Source organism: Rattus norvegicus, chromosome 3 (genome assembly GCF_021556685.1).
Source record: "Rattus norvegicus strain SHRSP/BbbUtx chromosome 3, alternate assembly SHRSP_T2T, whole genome shotgun sequence".
Taxonomy (NCBI): Eukaryota; Metazoa; Chordata; class Mammalia; order Rodentia; family Muridae; genus Rattus; species Rattus norvegicus.
The window spans coordinates 166,385,080-166,401,900 of record NC_141536.1 but is presented as its reverse complement, the minus strand read 5'-3'; the positions used below and the strand labels follow the sequence as shown (position 1 = coordinate 166,401,900).

Sequence of the window (16,821 nt, the reverse complement as noted above, 5' to 3'; positions counted from 1 at the left end):
GTCTCAGTCTAGGACCCCAGGGAGGAGCTGCCAAGTCACCTGGACATAACTACTATTTTGAAATTTCGGAAAGGTTTCAATGGTGAGGAACTTAGTTCCCAAGTTTAGACACCATGTGGTCAAAACTAACCTGATCGCTAAGGTTGTGCCTGAAAGTTTAAACTGGTGAGGGTGCAGATGGCTTCAGCCTCCTAGGGTGGATCTGTGTCTTCCTCAATAGCACGAGGGCACAGGGTGGTGCACATTTCCGATGCCCTCGTGTCTGCACAGGTGATGGCATGAAGCAAGTGGCTTCACGAATGGACCTGGCTACTCATGAGCAGGTCCTGAGAGCCTCTGAGGGGAGGGCATGATGACATCATGTCACTGTGCTGCCGAGAGCCCATGGGTGGATTATATATAGGGCATTCAGCTCAGACTCCTGACGGAGTCATTTTAACCCCTGTGAAACATTATAAGTGACTTGGAGACATCTGTGGTTGTCACACAAATGAAGGGAGGGTGCTACTGGCCAGAGGAGGCTGCAGTGTGTCCTCTGACACCTACACTAGTCCCTAAAATAGTTATAGAACCTCAAGGGCTGATGCCAGGTTACTAGAGAGCCCCCTGCGCCCGTCAGCCTGGTGAGTTCGATGGCTATTCTCGGTTGTCACCTTGACGACATCTGGAATTAACTGAAGCTGCCGGATATATGTGAAAGGGAATTGTCTTGTTTGGATCACTCGGGATGAGGAGACCTACCCTGAATGTGGATTATTGGAAATTGGAACAGACACCTTAAATCCAGATCTTCGGAGGTGAGATGATCAACTGTAAATCTGGGCACACCTTCTGGACATGGATGAAGGACGGAAGCTATGGCTCTTTGCCTGCTTGGCCTTACTCTTGCTGGCTAGTTTATTCCTTCATGGGCGTTTGAGCTGACATCCCCAGGTTTCCAATATATATTCAAGACCAGCGAAGATATTAAACCTTGTGGACTGAGCAGCTATGGGACCCTTGGCCTTCCTATCAGGAGATATTCATTGTTGGGCTAGCTGGAGCATAGGAGATCTGTTCTCTAGAAACCCTGGCATGCAGCATCTAACACGTAGCCTTGTTAAGATGGATGCAACAAGGTACTAGCCATCTCCCTAGGTGGCTCAGAGATTGAGAACATTTGTTTCTCTTGTCAGTCACTCAAGTTCAGTTCCCATCACCCATGTTGGGTAACTCAAAAAAATCTATAACTCTGGCGCCAGGAGGTATGGCTCCCTCTCCTGGCCTGTGTTGGTACTGCACTCCTGTGTACATAAATATACACACAGACAGGCACACGTGTGTACACATTTAAAATTCCTTAAAATGAACTGAATAGAGCATCTGGTACCTTACCACCAGCAACCCCATCATTATCACCATCATTTTTTAACATTTGGAAAGTTTTGACAGTAGAGACACTCACTTCCAGCCATCAGATGCTGAGGTCGCCTTTGTCCCTTGGTGCACCATCTGTAGTGCACCTGCAAGGTCTCTCTACTTGTTAAGGCTTGTATATGTTCAGCCCAGGGAGTGGCACTATTAGAATGGCCTCGTTGGAGTGGGTGTGGCCTTGTTGGAGTGGGTGTGGCCTTGTTGGAGTGGGTGTGGCCTTGTTGGAGTGGGTGTGGTCTTGTTGGAGTGGGTGTGGCCTTGTTGGAGTGGGTGTGGCCTTGTTGGAGTGGGTGTGTCACTGTGTGTGTGGGCTTTTAGACCCTTATCCTAACTGTCTGGAAGCCAGTATTCTGCTAGCAACCTTCAGATGAAGATGTAGAACTCTCAGCTCCTCCTGCGCCATGCCTGCCTGGATGCTGCCATGCTCTCATCTTGATGTTAATGGACTGGACCTCTGAACCTGTAAGCCAGCCCCAATTAAACGTTGTCCTTATAAGAGTTGCCTTGGTCATGGTGTCTGTTCACAGCAGTAAGGCCCTAACTAAGACAGTACTCATGATGGTACAGCCTTTCCATGCTACCCTGACCCACAGGATCAGGGCTCTTTGGCCCATGGCAGCAAGTATTAGGCTACACTATTCTTTCTTAGCTGGCCTATAGCTGACTCCCTGATCAACCTCCACCTGCAGTCTTGCCTGCCCTTCAGGATCCAAACAAAGTAGCCCAGCCACACAGACTTTTCTGGAGTATTTCTTCCTCTCCAGAATGCTACTGTGGATACTAAGAGGAGGCGGGGTGGCTTGTGCTCTCCTGTGTCCACTTCTCTTGCTGCCTCCTGTCACATCCCCATGTCCACACCTCTGCTCTCCACACACCTTTCTCTCTTGACCTGGAAGTGAGTATGGCTCTGCCTTCTATTCTCAGCCCATCACCCAGCGAGGTTCCCACTGACTTGCTGGCCATACAGGGTCACCGTGGCATGGGAAGGAAACAGGGAAAGGACTCCATGGCACCACATGTCAGACTTGCAGGTGCAGCCCTCAGTCACAGAGCCCCACCTTTCAGGCCCTGCTCCTCTGAACCCACCTCCTTTGCTGGCATCCCATACTCTGCACATAGGTGTCCCTGGGCCTACTCAAACCACAGCTGTGATTATCTCCAATCTGAGGGGTAGAAACAGAAGGCCCACCTGTCTGTAGGACAAGGTGACCTCCTTTCCCAGATGTCACTGTCCCTTGGCAGGCAGCACCCTGTAATTCACATCTGGGTGTTTTCTTACAAGAATGCCTAGTGGGGTGGTGAAAAGCTGCACTTCCTAACTGGTGTAGTCTCGCTCACAAGATAGGAACCACTCCCATCCTAACCCTACTGGTTAGACCTCTGCCCTGGGCTGTCTCCTGCAATGTAGTAACTCCACAGGCTAGGCTAGCCTGTCTTCTGGGAAGCTGCTAGCTAAGCTGCTAATCCGCTGGGTCCTTGACACAAATGTGTCACCTCCTTCTTGGCAGACACCCAAACACTGCTGAATTGTAAAACCACTTCCTGGCTGCTGTGTGGGGCCTCATGGGTGTGGGGAGCCTCTTCACAATCCAAGTTCTTAAATAGCTAACCTAGGTTTTCATGACAGGTTCCAGCCTTCTCCCAAGTTTGCTTCTTTTCTCTTCCCTTACTCTTGTTTGACTCAGACATCTGTGCTCTTAAGCTTATCCGAGACTGCACAGGGAACCCAGCGGCTACACTGGTCATGTGACCGTCCTCTTAACACAGTAAGTTACAACCTGTCAGTGCAAGGAAGAAGCTCAAAGATATATTCACTTCTGGGGTCTGGGAAGCTAGCCTGCCCTGCTCTAGAAGTGGCGTGTGACTTCCCTACAGTGTAGAGCAGGCTTCCACCACACAAAACAATTTGTGGGTGGAACGTCCTACAAGCCCTGTGCTGTAGGATAAAGTCAGATGGGTATCAGTATCATCCAACTTCCGCTGGGATATGCAGTTTTCTGAGGTACCATCACAGGTCTGGCTAGGAAGCACGTTTCCCAGTTCCTGTTTCTAAGGGTGCTGCCAACTGCCCTCCCATCAACCCCCTCAGCCAGAAGCATGGGCCTCCTAGTGGCTCATGGAGAATTCTAGCTTCCCTTTGGTTCTGAAAACTCAGCCTGTTGATTCTTCAATTTTCCTCAGCCTGGATGCACTGGACTCCTCTGGTGGAGGCTGCCCCAGTCTCTAAAGTCTGGTCTCATCTGCCTGTTACTGCTGCTCTCCACTCCAGAGAGAAACTGGAAAGCATCTCCCTAGAGCATCTCCTTACCATCCTCTGTGACCTAACCTAAGTCTTCCCATCTTCAGACTGTCAAACCCTGCACCATCGAGGGCTGGCGGAGTGCTGATGGCTGGTGTCCCGCTTCTGGTGCCAACAGAGGGAGTGGGGTTTGTTTTTCTATCTTTCAAGCAACTCTGTCCTTCCTCAGCATGACAGAGAGGTTTGCTGGTTCCCCCTGAGCTCAACACCCTGTGGTGAAGTTTCTGCATCATCAGATACAACAGGCCAAATTGGCTTCTCCCCCAAAGAAGCCATGGGGTTGATCTGAGCTGTACTCCCAGGAGGCACTGTGAAGGGTGTGCGTGAGGTGTGTGTGAGGTGCTCTGACAACATAGACTAACAGCGATCTTCAGTGGTATTGCCAGGCTGGGAGTCTAGCCTTCTATCCTGAGGGCCAAGGAGGGATACAGCCAAGAAACTCACACTTGCCTGGGTCTCTGGCACAGCAGGTGTGCGCTGACCTGGGCCAGGCGAGATGCCCTTGGAGGCACCAGAGCAGCGCCTGTACTTTAGAACAACACCCGTCTGAAGAAAGTTTGCAATAAAATCATTTCTATAGCCATCAACAGTCTGCCCCAGTCCTACCCTCCGTCCCCCGCCCCGACGCTCCATTTGAAGTTCGCCCACCTGGAATTATTAGTTAAGGCCACTGTAGCAAAGGAGAGATGGACGGCGTCGAGCAGGTCTTGCTATCGGTGTTCAAAACCTCGTGCTCGCCCCACGACACTCAGGACAAGTTCCTTAATCACGGCTGAGTGAAGGTTACCAAGCCTGAATTATCAGTTAACAACGCCTCTGCCCTGTAATGATTTCTCTGAGCAAATGGAACGTGAACAAGGCTCCTGAAACTCTGAAGCTACAGCGTGTGTTATTTTGACTTTCTCTCCTGTAGCGGGAGCAAATGGGGAAAAAAAAAAGCAGATGGCTATTTAGCCTTGATCCCAGATCTCTGTGCAGTTGAGTGTCGGAGGCTGGGTGATGGCTGAGCTGGTAAAATGTTTGCACAGGATGACCTGTGTTCAACCGCTAGCACCCACACAAAAGGCCAGGCATGGTGGTTTATGCTGCAATCCCAGCACTAGGGAGACAGAAGCAGGAGGATTCCTGGGGTTCATTAGCTAGCCTAGCCTAGTCATGACACCTCAGAGCCTAGTGAGAGAGCCTGTCTCACAGAATAAGGTGACAGCTCCTGAGGAATGATGCCCAGTGTTGGCCTGTGAAGTCTAAATACATCCACATACCTGCACATACATGTGCATGCACTAAAGAACACACGGACCCAAGGCATGGTAGAGTCTCCAAATACTCTTGCCCTCAGCTCACCTGTGTTGAGGGGCTCCCTCAAACCAAGCACATCTCCATCTTAGAGCAGCCTCTGTGACGATCAACTTCAGGAGGGAAGCATGCCTTTCAGAAGCTGTCACCGTATCACCTGTCACCAGAGCACTGTCCTAAAACACCAGCAAGGTGAACAGGTCTCACCGCCCAGCGGTCTAGCTCTGCTACTTCCCCAGCTCCCTCACTTGAGGGCAAACCGCATTAAGCCCTGGCTTAGTTACTTTGGCTTAGTTACTTTGTATCAATATAAGACACATGACCAAGGCAACTTACAGGTGGAAATGCCTATTTGGTGTAGTGAGTGTACTGGCTGGGTTTGTGTGTCAACCTGACACAAGCTGGAGTTATCACAAAGACAGAAGCCTCAGTTGAGGAAATGAGAGTCATGAGACCCAGTTGTAAGGCATTTTCTCAACTAGTGATCAAGGAGGGGAGGACCCAGCCCATTGTGGGTGGTGCTGTCCCTGGGCTGGTGTTCTTGGGTTCTATAAGAGAGCAAGCTGAGCCAGCTAGGGGAAGAAGCAAGCCAGTAAGAAACATCCCTCCATGGCCTCTGCATCAGCTCCTGCTTCCTGCCCTGCGTGAGTTCCAGTCCTGACTTCCTTTGGTGATGAACAGCAATGTGGAAGTGTAAGCTGAATAAACCCTTTCCTCCCCAACTTGCTTCTTGGTCATGATGCTTGTGCAGGAACAGAAACCCTGACTAAGACAGTGAGAAATACAGAATTTTGGTTTCTTAAAAAAAAAGGAAAACAGAACTATTATAAGAGTATGGTTTCATTTTAATCACAGGAGTGGGCTATGGGGGCTGCTTCACTGAAGCTGGTTATGATTTGCCTGGTGCTCTAGAGGGGGTGTGTGACTTTGCCAGCTGCAGATGGTTTCTGTGATTGTGTGACATTTGAAATCTGGGAATTTTTCAGAAGGAGTTTAAATGCTAGAGCCCTAATTAGGGTAGGAAGTGGGGGTTAGTGGTGTTTTGGGGAGGGGTTATTGGCTATTGGTGGTTGGTGGTAGTTTTCGGTCGCTGTTGGTTGAAGTTTATTAAGTAGTCATGCACAAAGAAGAAACAACAAGAAGAAATTAGATATCTCACAGTGAAGATCAAAGTTTCCCCAAGGAACTGGACGCCCCTGATCAGCAGGAAGAAGTCTAATGATAACGTTGACCCCTTTCCGACCTCTGACTTAATTCAGGGATCTCTTTCCTCTCTATTCTCTCTTTTTTTCTTCTATTTTATCTAGTGTTAAAAGGTTGAAAGGGTGGAAGAAAGAACCCACAAAGTAGCAACCGACAGCTACAATTTGAGGCTTACAGTTTCAGAGAATGAGTTCATGACCACCATGGTGGGAACACGACCTCAGACAGGCATGATTCTGCAACATTAGCCGAGGGCTCACTCACAACTAAAACCACAAGCATGAAGCCCAGAGAGAATGAGACTGGGGATGGGTCCAGTCATTTTAAACCTCAAAGCCCATCCCGAGGGACACACCTCCTCCAAGACACACCTCTTAGTTCTTCCCAAACAACTTTACCTACTGGGGACCAAGTTTCCAAATATATGAGTCTCTGGGGGCCATTTTTGTTCAAACCACCACAACTCCAAAAGGGGAGAAATGGTTCCACTTTATTAGTCGTCTCATGGTGCATGGTCTCAGGAAGGCAAGGTCAGGGGAAGCAACAGAGCTGTGGCTTCCACAGCCTGTGACCCTGCCTCACCCTGTTTTCTGCACTGCCCAACCTTATGTCTGAAGCTTCCCCTGCTAGGAAGTCAGGCCTTCCGGAGACACTGTCCTGTGGAATGACTGTTCTGTAGCATGTGTTATAGTGGCAGGTCAACTTCAACATAGGAAGACACACGTGTAAAAAGCCAACATGGTACTGTATGCTCATAATCCCAGCACTTGGGAGGTAGAGACAAGGGATCCATGGCCTTGGTGGGCTGCAAGCCTGGGGGAGGCCTTGTCTCAGAAAAATAAAGAGAACGGTCTCTGAGAAATGGTACCCGAGGTTAACCTCTGGCCTACACACACAGACGTGCACGCGCGCGCGCGCACACACACACACACACACACACACACACACACACACACACTTCTCACTTTGCCAATGACTCCCACTTATCAAACAGAAGCTTCTCTCCCACACCAGATTCTGACCAGTGATTGATGTGTTCTGAAATCTCATTTTGTAGGAAGCCAGAGAGATGCCTTGTCAGGGCTTCAGCCAGGTGTCCAGAGCTTTCTCACTGGCACTCTTGGGGTTTCCCGGATGTCGCCTGTGACATAACAGTCATCCAGAAAAGGATGCCCTAGGCATGGTTTCAGAAGGAGGAGGTCAGCTACAAGCAGCTCAGGCAAGTGCATCAGGGACCCCAGGCGGCCCCACCCCACCCCACCTGCAGGAATAGCTCCCACTCCGGGGCCACTGGACAAGAGCCATGCTGCAGGCCCAGGACAGTCCACCAAAGCAAGTGACAAAGACCCAGGGCCCAGATCCACTCTCTGCTGGCTGAAAGCTGTTTGAGTGGAAGCTTCTCGCTGCATCTCTCCCATCCGAACGGGAAGTGTTGGCTTCTACGAGTGTGCCCACCACCGGGTCGTGTGCAGAACAGCTCTGTGCACAGTGCCCAGAACTTACCAAGTGCTCGATAAAACAGCCATTGTGGCACTAAGGAGACGCTGCACACTCCAGTAACTTCCTGGCTTCATAAAGGGTCCGTTGACTTATGACTTAGTCCCAGGGCCATCAGGGCTAGTGTACACCCTAATTCTGAACCCTGAGTCCAGGACTTCCTCCTTCTGTACCAGATAACTCCCTTCCGTCTGCACCTGCTTCACAGAGGCTGGGACAGAGAGCAAGGGCTATGCCAGATTCCAGTGGAGATGGCTCGGGGGCTCGGAAGGTGTTTATTAAAGCCAAGCCACCATGCTTTTGCGGTTCTCCACTGTGAGCTCGCCCAACACACCTGCCGGCGATGAGAGAGCCGAGTAGAGAGGCCTGTGCCCCCCACTCCTGCCTGATGGCTCAGGGCAAGCGTCATCTGAATGAACCGGAGTGCTGGCTGGAGAGGTCCTGGCAGAGACAGCCCTGTGGACACAGCTTGGGGTGGCCAAGCTTTGCAACAACTCAGGCGTCCTGCCCAGCCAGGCCCCTGCTGCCACAGGCTCTGCGGACACCACTCTGGATAGCAGCTTCCTGTGTGAGATCTCCAGGCCCAGCTCAGGTATTTTTAGACACTGTCAGCCAGGCCTCAGCTGTGAGGCTCAGCAGATGTCAGGCAAGAACAGGGCCAGAACATTCCTGCACTCTGCTCCCTGATCTGGGCCTTGCCTGTTCGCACGGCTAATTTAAAACTTTCCTGGCTAGCCCTGTGAGCCTTTGCCTCGTGACCTTTCCCCCAGAGCACAGGCACAGGATCCTCCCAAGGAGTCCTGGGAGTAGCCTAGCCTTACAGCTGCTGACACTTCCAGCAGTGGTCTGCAGCATAGCAGGGCTTGGGGCACAGGCTGCCCTCTGCTCAGACACTATTGGTTTTACAGGCCTGCAGAGCCTAAAAGGCAACCTTACCCAGCAGAGCCTCTCTGTCCCGGGTGCCCAGACTGCTGCTGTCCTGGGCTCTTCCGTATCGTTGGCTTTTATTCTTTATAGCTCCATAGATTCTTCCCTAGTCTGTGTGTGTGTAGGTTATACCTTGAGGAATTCTGCTGCAGAATGCTCTCACACCCTCAGAGCATGGCAAAGCCGGAGAGGTCTTGAAATCAGAAAAGACCCTCAGGACACTGAGCAAACCCCCTCGTGCCCCCTGACATTCCCTGATGCTGGAGAAGCCCCTCCAAGGAGGATTAGTAACAGCGAGGATGTCTGAAAAAGCCATAAGGAGCCATACTATTAATTATTTATCTAAATAAGCTATAACACACATAACTGTGTGAATAAATAAGCATATCTAGCTTAAATGAAATTTTCATATCTGAACTGGCAATCCTCCCTCCTAACACTAAGGTCTATGGCTGAGGGGAAGGGGCTTTTACCTCAGCAGTGCGTAGCCACCTATGGCAGCCCACGCTCCTGTAAGTGAACCCTTACCCACATTCTCCCAAGTCACCCCCAGTACATCGCCCACTCCCCAAGCTGTGCTCCGACAGAATCGGTTCTTCGGTCTGTCGTTTGTGCCCTGCCTGGGCTGGGCAGGGCTTTGTTCATGTCTCTCTCCTCTGGTGAAGTTATGAAACGTGTAGTCACACGTGTCACACACACGGGGGCTAAGGAAATGGTTCAGTGCGCACAGCATTTGCTTCACAAGCATGAATGCCTGTGTTGGATCCCTAGCAACCCAGGCACAGCTTATCTGCAATACCAGAACTGCCTGGGTGGCAGGGTTGGGCAGCACCAGAGACAGCCAGATCCCTGGGGCTCAATGGCTACCTGGTGCAGTTGAAACTGTAAAACCCAGGTTCAGTGAGAAACCCTGTCTTGAAAAGACAATATGACGAGGGGTGTCTTTGGAAGACACTTAGGACTAACCTCTAACCTCTCACATGCATGCACTTACCTGTATAAGCCTGTACAAACACGTGGTGTTCATACAACACACACACACACACACACACACACACACACGGGTATAAGATTTATTTATTACGTGCTTGGATGTTTTCCCTGGTTGAATAAATAGATGGATGTGCAGTGTGTGTGTGTGTGTGTGTGTGTGTGTGTGTGTGTGTGTGATGTTTGAGAAAGAGTTTCTTACTGTGATTCAACCCTGGCTGCTCTAGAACTTGCCATGAAGACCAGGTGGTCCTCAAAGTCCACCTCTCAAGTGCTGGGATCAGAGGAGTGTGGCACCACATGTGGCCATATATATTTCTCTTTAATGAACCAATTTAAAGCCCCAGCTCCCAACGCCAATGCTGTAGGCACGTACGCAGGCACGTTCCCTGCACGGTTGGTCTGTAGAACACAAGGAAGCATGTGTGACACTATCCGAGTCTTGATTAACTTTGATAAGCAAACACAAGGGTAGACTCCATCTTTGGTGGTGAGGGGGCCACATGGCAAGCCTTTAGTGTGTAGGTGGTCCTACCCAGCCTCCCCAAAAATAAGACAGTGACCAAGGGACCTCTTTCAGGTGTTGCCCGTGTCATGGGAAACATGGGAGTCCACAATGGGCACATCTTAACCCACTGCTGTCAGAGAGGTAAGCATTTTCTGTGTTGTGAGTCCCTGTGAAGCCCTGTCTGTTATAGCCACAGGTGGCGGCTGCCCTGACTAGTCAGACAAAACAGCACTGACTTCTCTCCCCATGGCAATCAGACCTTCCGGGTTGTCCATTTAATAATTACAGTTTCTGCATCGTCCTGGATGAGTCTTACCTGCTTGTCCTCTCAGTGTTAGCAGTCATTAAGGCTGTTGGCCCAATGGAGCCCACAGTTCCTGAAGTCTTGATTGACCAACACTGTGGCAGACTGGTTTTTCCAAATGAGGATAAAAGCCACAGAGAAATAAACAACAGCAGCAGCAGCAGCAGCAACAACAACAACAACATCAACAACAACAACAACAGCAACAAAACTAGAAACAGGAAGCAAAAGCAAGAGGCCTGGAGTCAGGGTAGTGGGAACAGCATGACCCTGCCCACACTGTCTCTGCCCTTTGCCTGTCTCCACAGTCTTCCCCTTGTCAGCCACACCTATCAGCCTAAAGCACACTCTCCAGACAGCCAGTCCTGGGCTGACAGCCTCTCACCACAGCTGTGCCCGTCCCTGTGCCAGCCCAGGCTCTGAACTCCCCATCAACCCTTGAGGTCATGACCTCATTCATGCACCTTCTCTCCTGCCCCCTGTGAGATGCATGTGCCAGACAGCCACTGCTCCTTTATGTGTCCCACTTAGTCAGCAAACTGAAGTGCAAGGTAGGGTCTGGGGGACCTGGCTCACAGTTCCTCCTTCAGGGCTCCTGAGGTCTCCAAGGAGAAGACAGGCATTAAAACTCAGCAGATCAAAGGGAGCCTGCCTCCGAACATTATGTCCCAAATAATCATATATATATATATATATATATATATATATATATATATATATATATATATATATATGGAGAGAGAGAGAGAGAGAGAGAGAGAGAGAGAGAGAGAGAGAGGTCTTTATAACAAAGGAACTTTAGAAACTCAGGCTTCAATAGTGGCCACCAAGGGACTGAGAGGGAGGGTGGTGTGTTGGAGACAGACCGTCAGCTGCTTGCTGCAGGCTCTGCTTGGGCCTTAGCTCATCCCAGTCTGTGGGAGTGAAGACCTCTGTGGGTGATGATGATGTGGCAAAGGACGTGTAGGCGCAGGTGCTAGCCACAAATACAAAGAGGATGAATGTTCGCACCGTGTCCTCGTCCAGGTATTATCTTAGAGGGCAGTGGAGGAAGAGCCACAGAGTCTCTGCATTGTCTGATCCAAGTCCACGTGAGTCCTCAGAACACAGCCACCCCCAGTTCTCCTGAAGGAGAAGAGGGTTGTAGACAGGCCTGTCTCCACCCTGCAACCTGGCACTTACCCCCGAGGCAGCCCGAGCGATGGCACAGCTGGGGAGGAAGCATCCTGATGGTGACTCTCACTCGGGCCCAGGCGCTGAGATGGGGCTCTGGTTTTATTTTCTGCTAAGTGTACTGAGCTGCAGACACTACTTTGATGGCAGATGTCCTTTCAAAGACACAGCAGTCCCTGTTTTCAGCCCTTTCAGTCCCCAAATTGCCCAGCTCTTGGTGGGTACAGATTGCAGAGCTGTCCACAGCGGCTCCATTAGCACAGCTGTGTGTCTTTCATTCCCGCTTGTCTCCTGGCCAGCTTTAGCCAAAGTCTCTGTCCCTCTCTTAGCATGGTGCTAAAAGCAGCAACTAATGGACCCCACATCATGAATGTTCCCATGCTGCTTCTTGTCGCACTCCTGTCCAGAACAGAGGCGGCTCTTCAAAAGATGGACGAGGACCACTGTTATCCACGCTATGTTTCTGTAGAGCGAGGGTCACCAGCGCTGTCTCTCTCTCTCTCTCTCTCTCTCTCTCTCTCTCTCTCTCTCTCTCTCTCTCTCTCTCTCTCTCTCTCAGTGTTTGAGTCTCTGCCACTTTGGACACATCCATTAAGCCAACACCACGGGCTTAAGTTCTGCTACTCATGGCCCACTCTGTTCTGCATTTTGTGTCAGCTAAGACTCCACTCAGCCCCAAGCGGTGGAAATTATAAAACAGTAATAGCGTAAACAAGGAGTATTTAATTCTTCATTTTGAAACTCAAAGTGGTGCGGGGATGAGGAGGTGGTAGAAGTCGTGGGATGGGACCCTTGGGGTCAAGGGATTTCTCCCATCCATCCTGCAGCCACTGGGGTCGACGCATGGCTATCCCAGCTCCACCTATCTTGCTCTCATTCCCTCAAGGAAGAGAAGACAAGGGACAGACAGCTTGTCTCCATCCTGCAAAGTGCTTTCTGGAAATAGCCTTCCTTTAATCGGAATGTTGTCACGTGTCTGCATCTGCGTGGAGGATGGGAAATGTTGCTGCAGGAATGGACAGCCCACACAGGGTGGGATGCTGGGTTCTTTCCCTGAGCAAGAAGAGGTGGCCTGTGCTGGGGTATTGGGGGGTGTCTGGCCTCCTGCAGCCTCTAGCTGAAGAGCCTGACGGCTTTTGAGTTAAGCCTCCAGAATTCTTAGTACTTTTTCTTGATGGCAGAGAGGCCATTGGCCAGTCAGGTTTTCAGACAGTGGTATAGACAGGGGCTTTGATTCCACAAATCTCCCTGACCCACTGCTACCCTAGCTCTTGGTCACTGGCTGGTCACTGTCTCTCTTCACAGGACATAAATGATGTCTCTCTGTCCGTTTGCTGAGGGTCTTGGTTTGCATGTTTCCTTTCGAGAATGCTCATTTGTTTTTCAGACTGCTCTCACTCTATAGCCCAGGCTGGCTTGAACTCCTGCTCCCAAAAGCCCTCCCTCCAAGGGCAGGGTTTGCTGGGGCGCTCCCCCACCATGACGGAAAAAGGAGAGTTTTCCAACTACAAGGTCTTCTGCATGCAGCAAATCCTAAGAGCACATACGCCTGAGTCGGGGAGTTCAGCAACCCGGGTTGTTACAGCATGCTAAAATACATAGATTAATTTAATTAAATGAGGCCCATGATTAATTTTTAACACCAGTGACTATAGCTGACTTTGGATTAGCAAGCCATGTGGAGGCTAAAGGTTCTTAGTAAAAGTACATTTCCCTGAAAATATAACCAGCATTGTCTACTTTACAGTACATCACCACTAGCGAGAACCAGTTTCATCCTCGAGGTCACCACTGGAGGTGAGTGATTTTCAGGGAACCTCCTGGTACCAGCCTCTCCAATAGAAGCCATCGAAAGGGTGTGGGTCTTACAAATACCTAAGATCAGTATTAAAAATGTCTAATTAAATCTACACAATGTACCACCGCTTTGCCCTTCTTGCTAATTGCTGAATCTGCGTTCATGAATATCGCATGAGTGTTTTATTACTTTTTGTGCCGGAGAGCGTCTTACAAGGCAAGAATTTGCAAATGTGTACCACAAGACCAGAAGAAAGCCAGATGGGCAACCATTGGAGACTCACTCACTTAAAACCTCTCAGGAGCACCTGGCAGTATGTTTATCCTAGCACAGGGCACGAAGGTATCATAATATGTTTGCCGTGAGCTAGGATTTCCAAGAAGGATGATTAAAGGAAGGTGCCAAGCTCTGGGTGTCGATAAAACTTTATTTACAAGAACAGACAATGGGCCAGATTCCTCCACGGTGCTCATTTTCTTTCTCTTGGCTTGCATCTAGAAAGACCTGATGACTGTTTTACTAGCCCTAGCCAAAAACTGAGACTGAAAATATTTTTTCTTTTATTATTTTGTGCGTGCTGTGTGTGCATGTGTGCTGTGTGTGCATAGATACACAGGCCATGGTACACATGTTTAAGTCAGAGGACAAACTTTGTTAAGTCAGTGCTTACTAACTGCTCAGACTTTTAAAAGGGCCCACGTCCTTGTGTACAAGTTTTAAAAGAATGCCGCCACCCTGCCCCACCCACCCCACATCTACCCTACAATTTATATGAACACCAGGAGGACAACAAAATCCACCAAAACGTTATGGTCTTGTTTAAACAAAAATCTAATCAGAACATATTTCTTCAAAGTTTTTAAAAATTCTTTTACTATACTGATAGGAGGAAGTTAAATCATGGCGGGTCTGTCTTAGATTTTCAAAGCACGTTCTGTTTATACGATTTTAAGCTTAATTATTTTTCCCCAAAATAACATAGCTGGTTTAGCTAATCAAAGTGTGGAAAGGGACTGTTATCTTTTTTAAAAAATCACTGAAAACACTTATTACAAATACTCTGGGAGACGCTTTCCCGTCTTTTACCTTTCTCCGCTTAAAATGAAGCAGGACGACAATTACAGAAATGTAAGTAATCTTCTCAAAACCCATTTCCACTTCCTCACAGAATCAACTACTGCTGGCCAAGCAGTCGGGTGATCCATGGGTTGGGTTTTCACTTACCATCAGAGCTGAGAGGCAAACCGATGCAAAGGATACGTGATTCGATTTAAGTTTTTCCAGGAAGTACAACAAATCACATTTATAAAGCACACAACCTGCCATTCCACTTTGTTTTATCAAGACACTGAGTTCGGATCCGTGGTTGATCCTCACCCTAGGACCTTGTCTCAGGTTCCTTCCTGCTGCTGTGATAAAACACTGTGATAAAAGTGACCTAGAAGAGGAAGGGTTTATTCTGGCTCAGTTCAAGGGTGCAGTCCATCATGGTGGAAAGCAAGGTGGTGGGAGTCTAAATCAGCCAGTCACGGTCTTCTGAGATCAGGAAGCAGAGAGTGGTGAACGATGATGCTTAGTTTGCTTTCTCCATGTATACCATCCATGATTCCAGCCAGGGAATGGCACCATCCACAGCCTAGGGAATGGTGCCACCCACAGTGGGCACCTCTCCCCATCTCTTTTAATACACACAAGCTAACCCGCCAGCGACATGCCAGAGGTACATCTTGCAGGTGTTTACCAGGTGATTGTCAAATTTGCAACACAAACCACTGCAGACCAGGAAGTGACTAAGGGTAAAGAACAAAAAGGGAGGTCCATGGATAGTGACCGTTCTCCCAAATCATGCCCCTCACATGTCTTTATGAAGGAACTCTTGATGTAAAACACATTGCTTCAGGTGGAGTAGACTTTGAGTCTGAAGAGTCCAGCAGTTCAGAGGAGAGGTCCTGCTCCAAGAAGGTGAGAGAGCTGAGGGTCTCAGCTCCTTCACACTCTCCCTCCTCTCTGTACACATGAGGCAGGTCGCCAGTGTCACCTTCCAGAACATCGACACCCTGGAGCTTCTGTGGAGAAAGGCAAGGAAAGGGACATTCACTGTTACAGGCTCCCAGATGGCATCAGTGTCCTCTTGGCTGAAGAGACTCTGAAGTGTGTGTGGGAGGAAAGCCTCGGGCCTACAGGCTCAGCTGACAGCCAAGCTGAAACAGGAGGTGTTGTCTTGCTTCTTCTTCTTCTTCTTCACTATTCCAACTATGATGACGACCAGCCAAGATACTGATAGAGCCCTTACCCCAGGACTTCTCACCCTTCTTGCTGCCTTGTGCACTCATCCTTGGAACAGTCCTGGACTTCCCACATCCTGGACTTCCCACATCCTGGACACTTCCTGCGTATAGCTCAGCTGGATCTTCACCTGGGCCAGTGTTCCCTCTATTTCCATCTTTACTATGTTTCTTGTTTGAGGACCCTTCCTAACTCACAAATGCCCTTCCAGTCTGCCCACCCTTCACTATCTCCTAGAAAGGGTGGTCTCCACTCAGTCTGCCCTGAAGTATCATTCTGTCTACTCCTATCACATTGTGTTCTCCCGCACCCATGCACAAGCCATGGTGTTACCCATTCCCTTGCAACGGTGATGGGTGACCACTTCTAGTCTGGGACACTTGATGTCATCACATCCAGAACCAAAGACTCTACCTCACCTTGTCTGGTCTGTTACACAGGGACAGACATACAGACTTCAAGCTAAATATCCCCGAGAGTGCCTCCTCTTGCCCTCCAACCACCTTCTCCACCAGAGTTCCTCAGCATCAGATTACAGAGGCTGACATATGACAATCCTGGGGACAAACTCAGCCCAACACTTGTTGAAAATAAAGTTTGGTTACAACACAGCCATGCTTCCAAGCCAATACAGCCTTGGCCATACACAGATGTTGGACTTGGCCCTCAAGTCCTCAAGTGTTTCCTATCTGGATCTTTACAGGAAGCTGGTTAACAGACAGTCCACATCAGAAGGTCCTAGAAGCTATTGGGATCTATTTATCTCTATGGATACCTACTTTAGTGAGCAGAAAACATAACAAAAACACTCCAAAATTTCATGAACACCATTGGTTATGTCACAGTACCACCCAAAGTCAACCAAAGTGTATGCTGAATAACCGTGACTGGGTGCAGCACTCTTGGGAAGGCTGTGTGAAGCCCAGCACATGTGAAGCTCTAGCAAGGCTCACACCATGGCATCCCCAGTAGTGCAACTGTTCACAGAATCCTTGCATTACTCATTTTTCCTCCATGTACATGATCCTGTCCCCTCTTCTCCAATGTCTTGGCCACTGCCTCAGGACCTTTCCTCTCTCCAGTTACTACAGTAGAGAATGCAAGGAGTCAGTTAATCAACTCCTGTT

The 16,821-nt window shown here is 49.4% G+C and overlaps 1 protein-coding gene and 1 long non-coding RNA gene across 4 annotated transcripts in view; both read right to left on the bottom strand.

Moving 5' to 3' along the window:
- Positions 1–7,275: 7,275 nt before the first annotated feature.
- On the bottom strand, positions 7,276–8,601 carry LOC102555003 (uncharacterized). The gene is made up of 2 exons (XR_015684091.1): positions 7,715–8,601; positions 7,276–7,385 (listed from the first exon to the last, which is right to left on the bottom strand). It is a non-coding gene; the product is annotated as an uncharacterized LOC102555003 (long non-coding RNA).
- A 5,216-nt stretch (positions 8,602–13,817) lies between these two features.
- The window catches only part of Cdh26 (cadherin 26), a 52,229-nt gene continuing 49,225 nt past the window's right edge, over positions 13,818–16,821 (bottom strand). For 2 of the 3 annotated variants that reach the window (XM_087652439.1, XM_087652440.1), the window contains one exon: positions 14,265–15,474. In XM_087652439.1, the coding sequence (XP_087508565.1) occupies positions 15,271–15,474 (204 nt within the window). In that variant the 3' untranslated portion in view covers positions 14,265–15,270. 3 annotated transcript variants of the gene reach the window in all.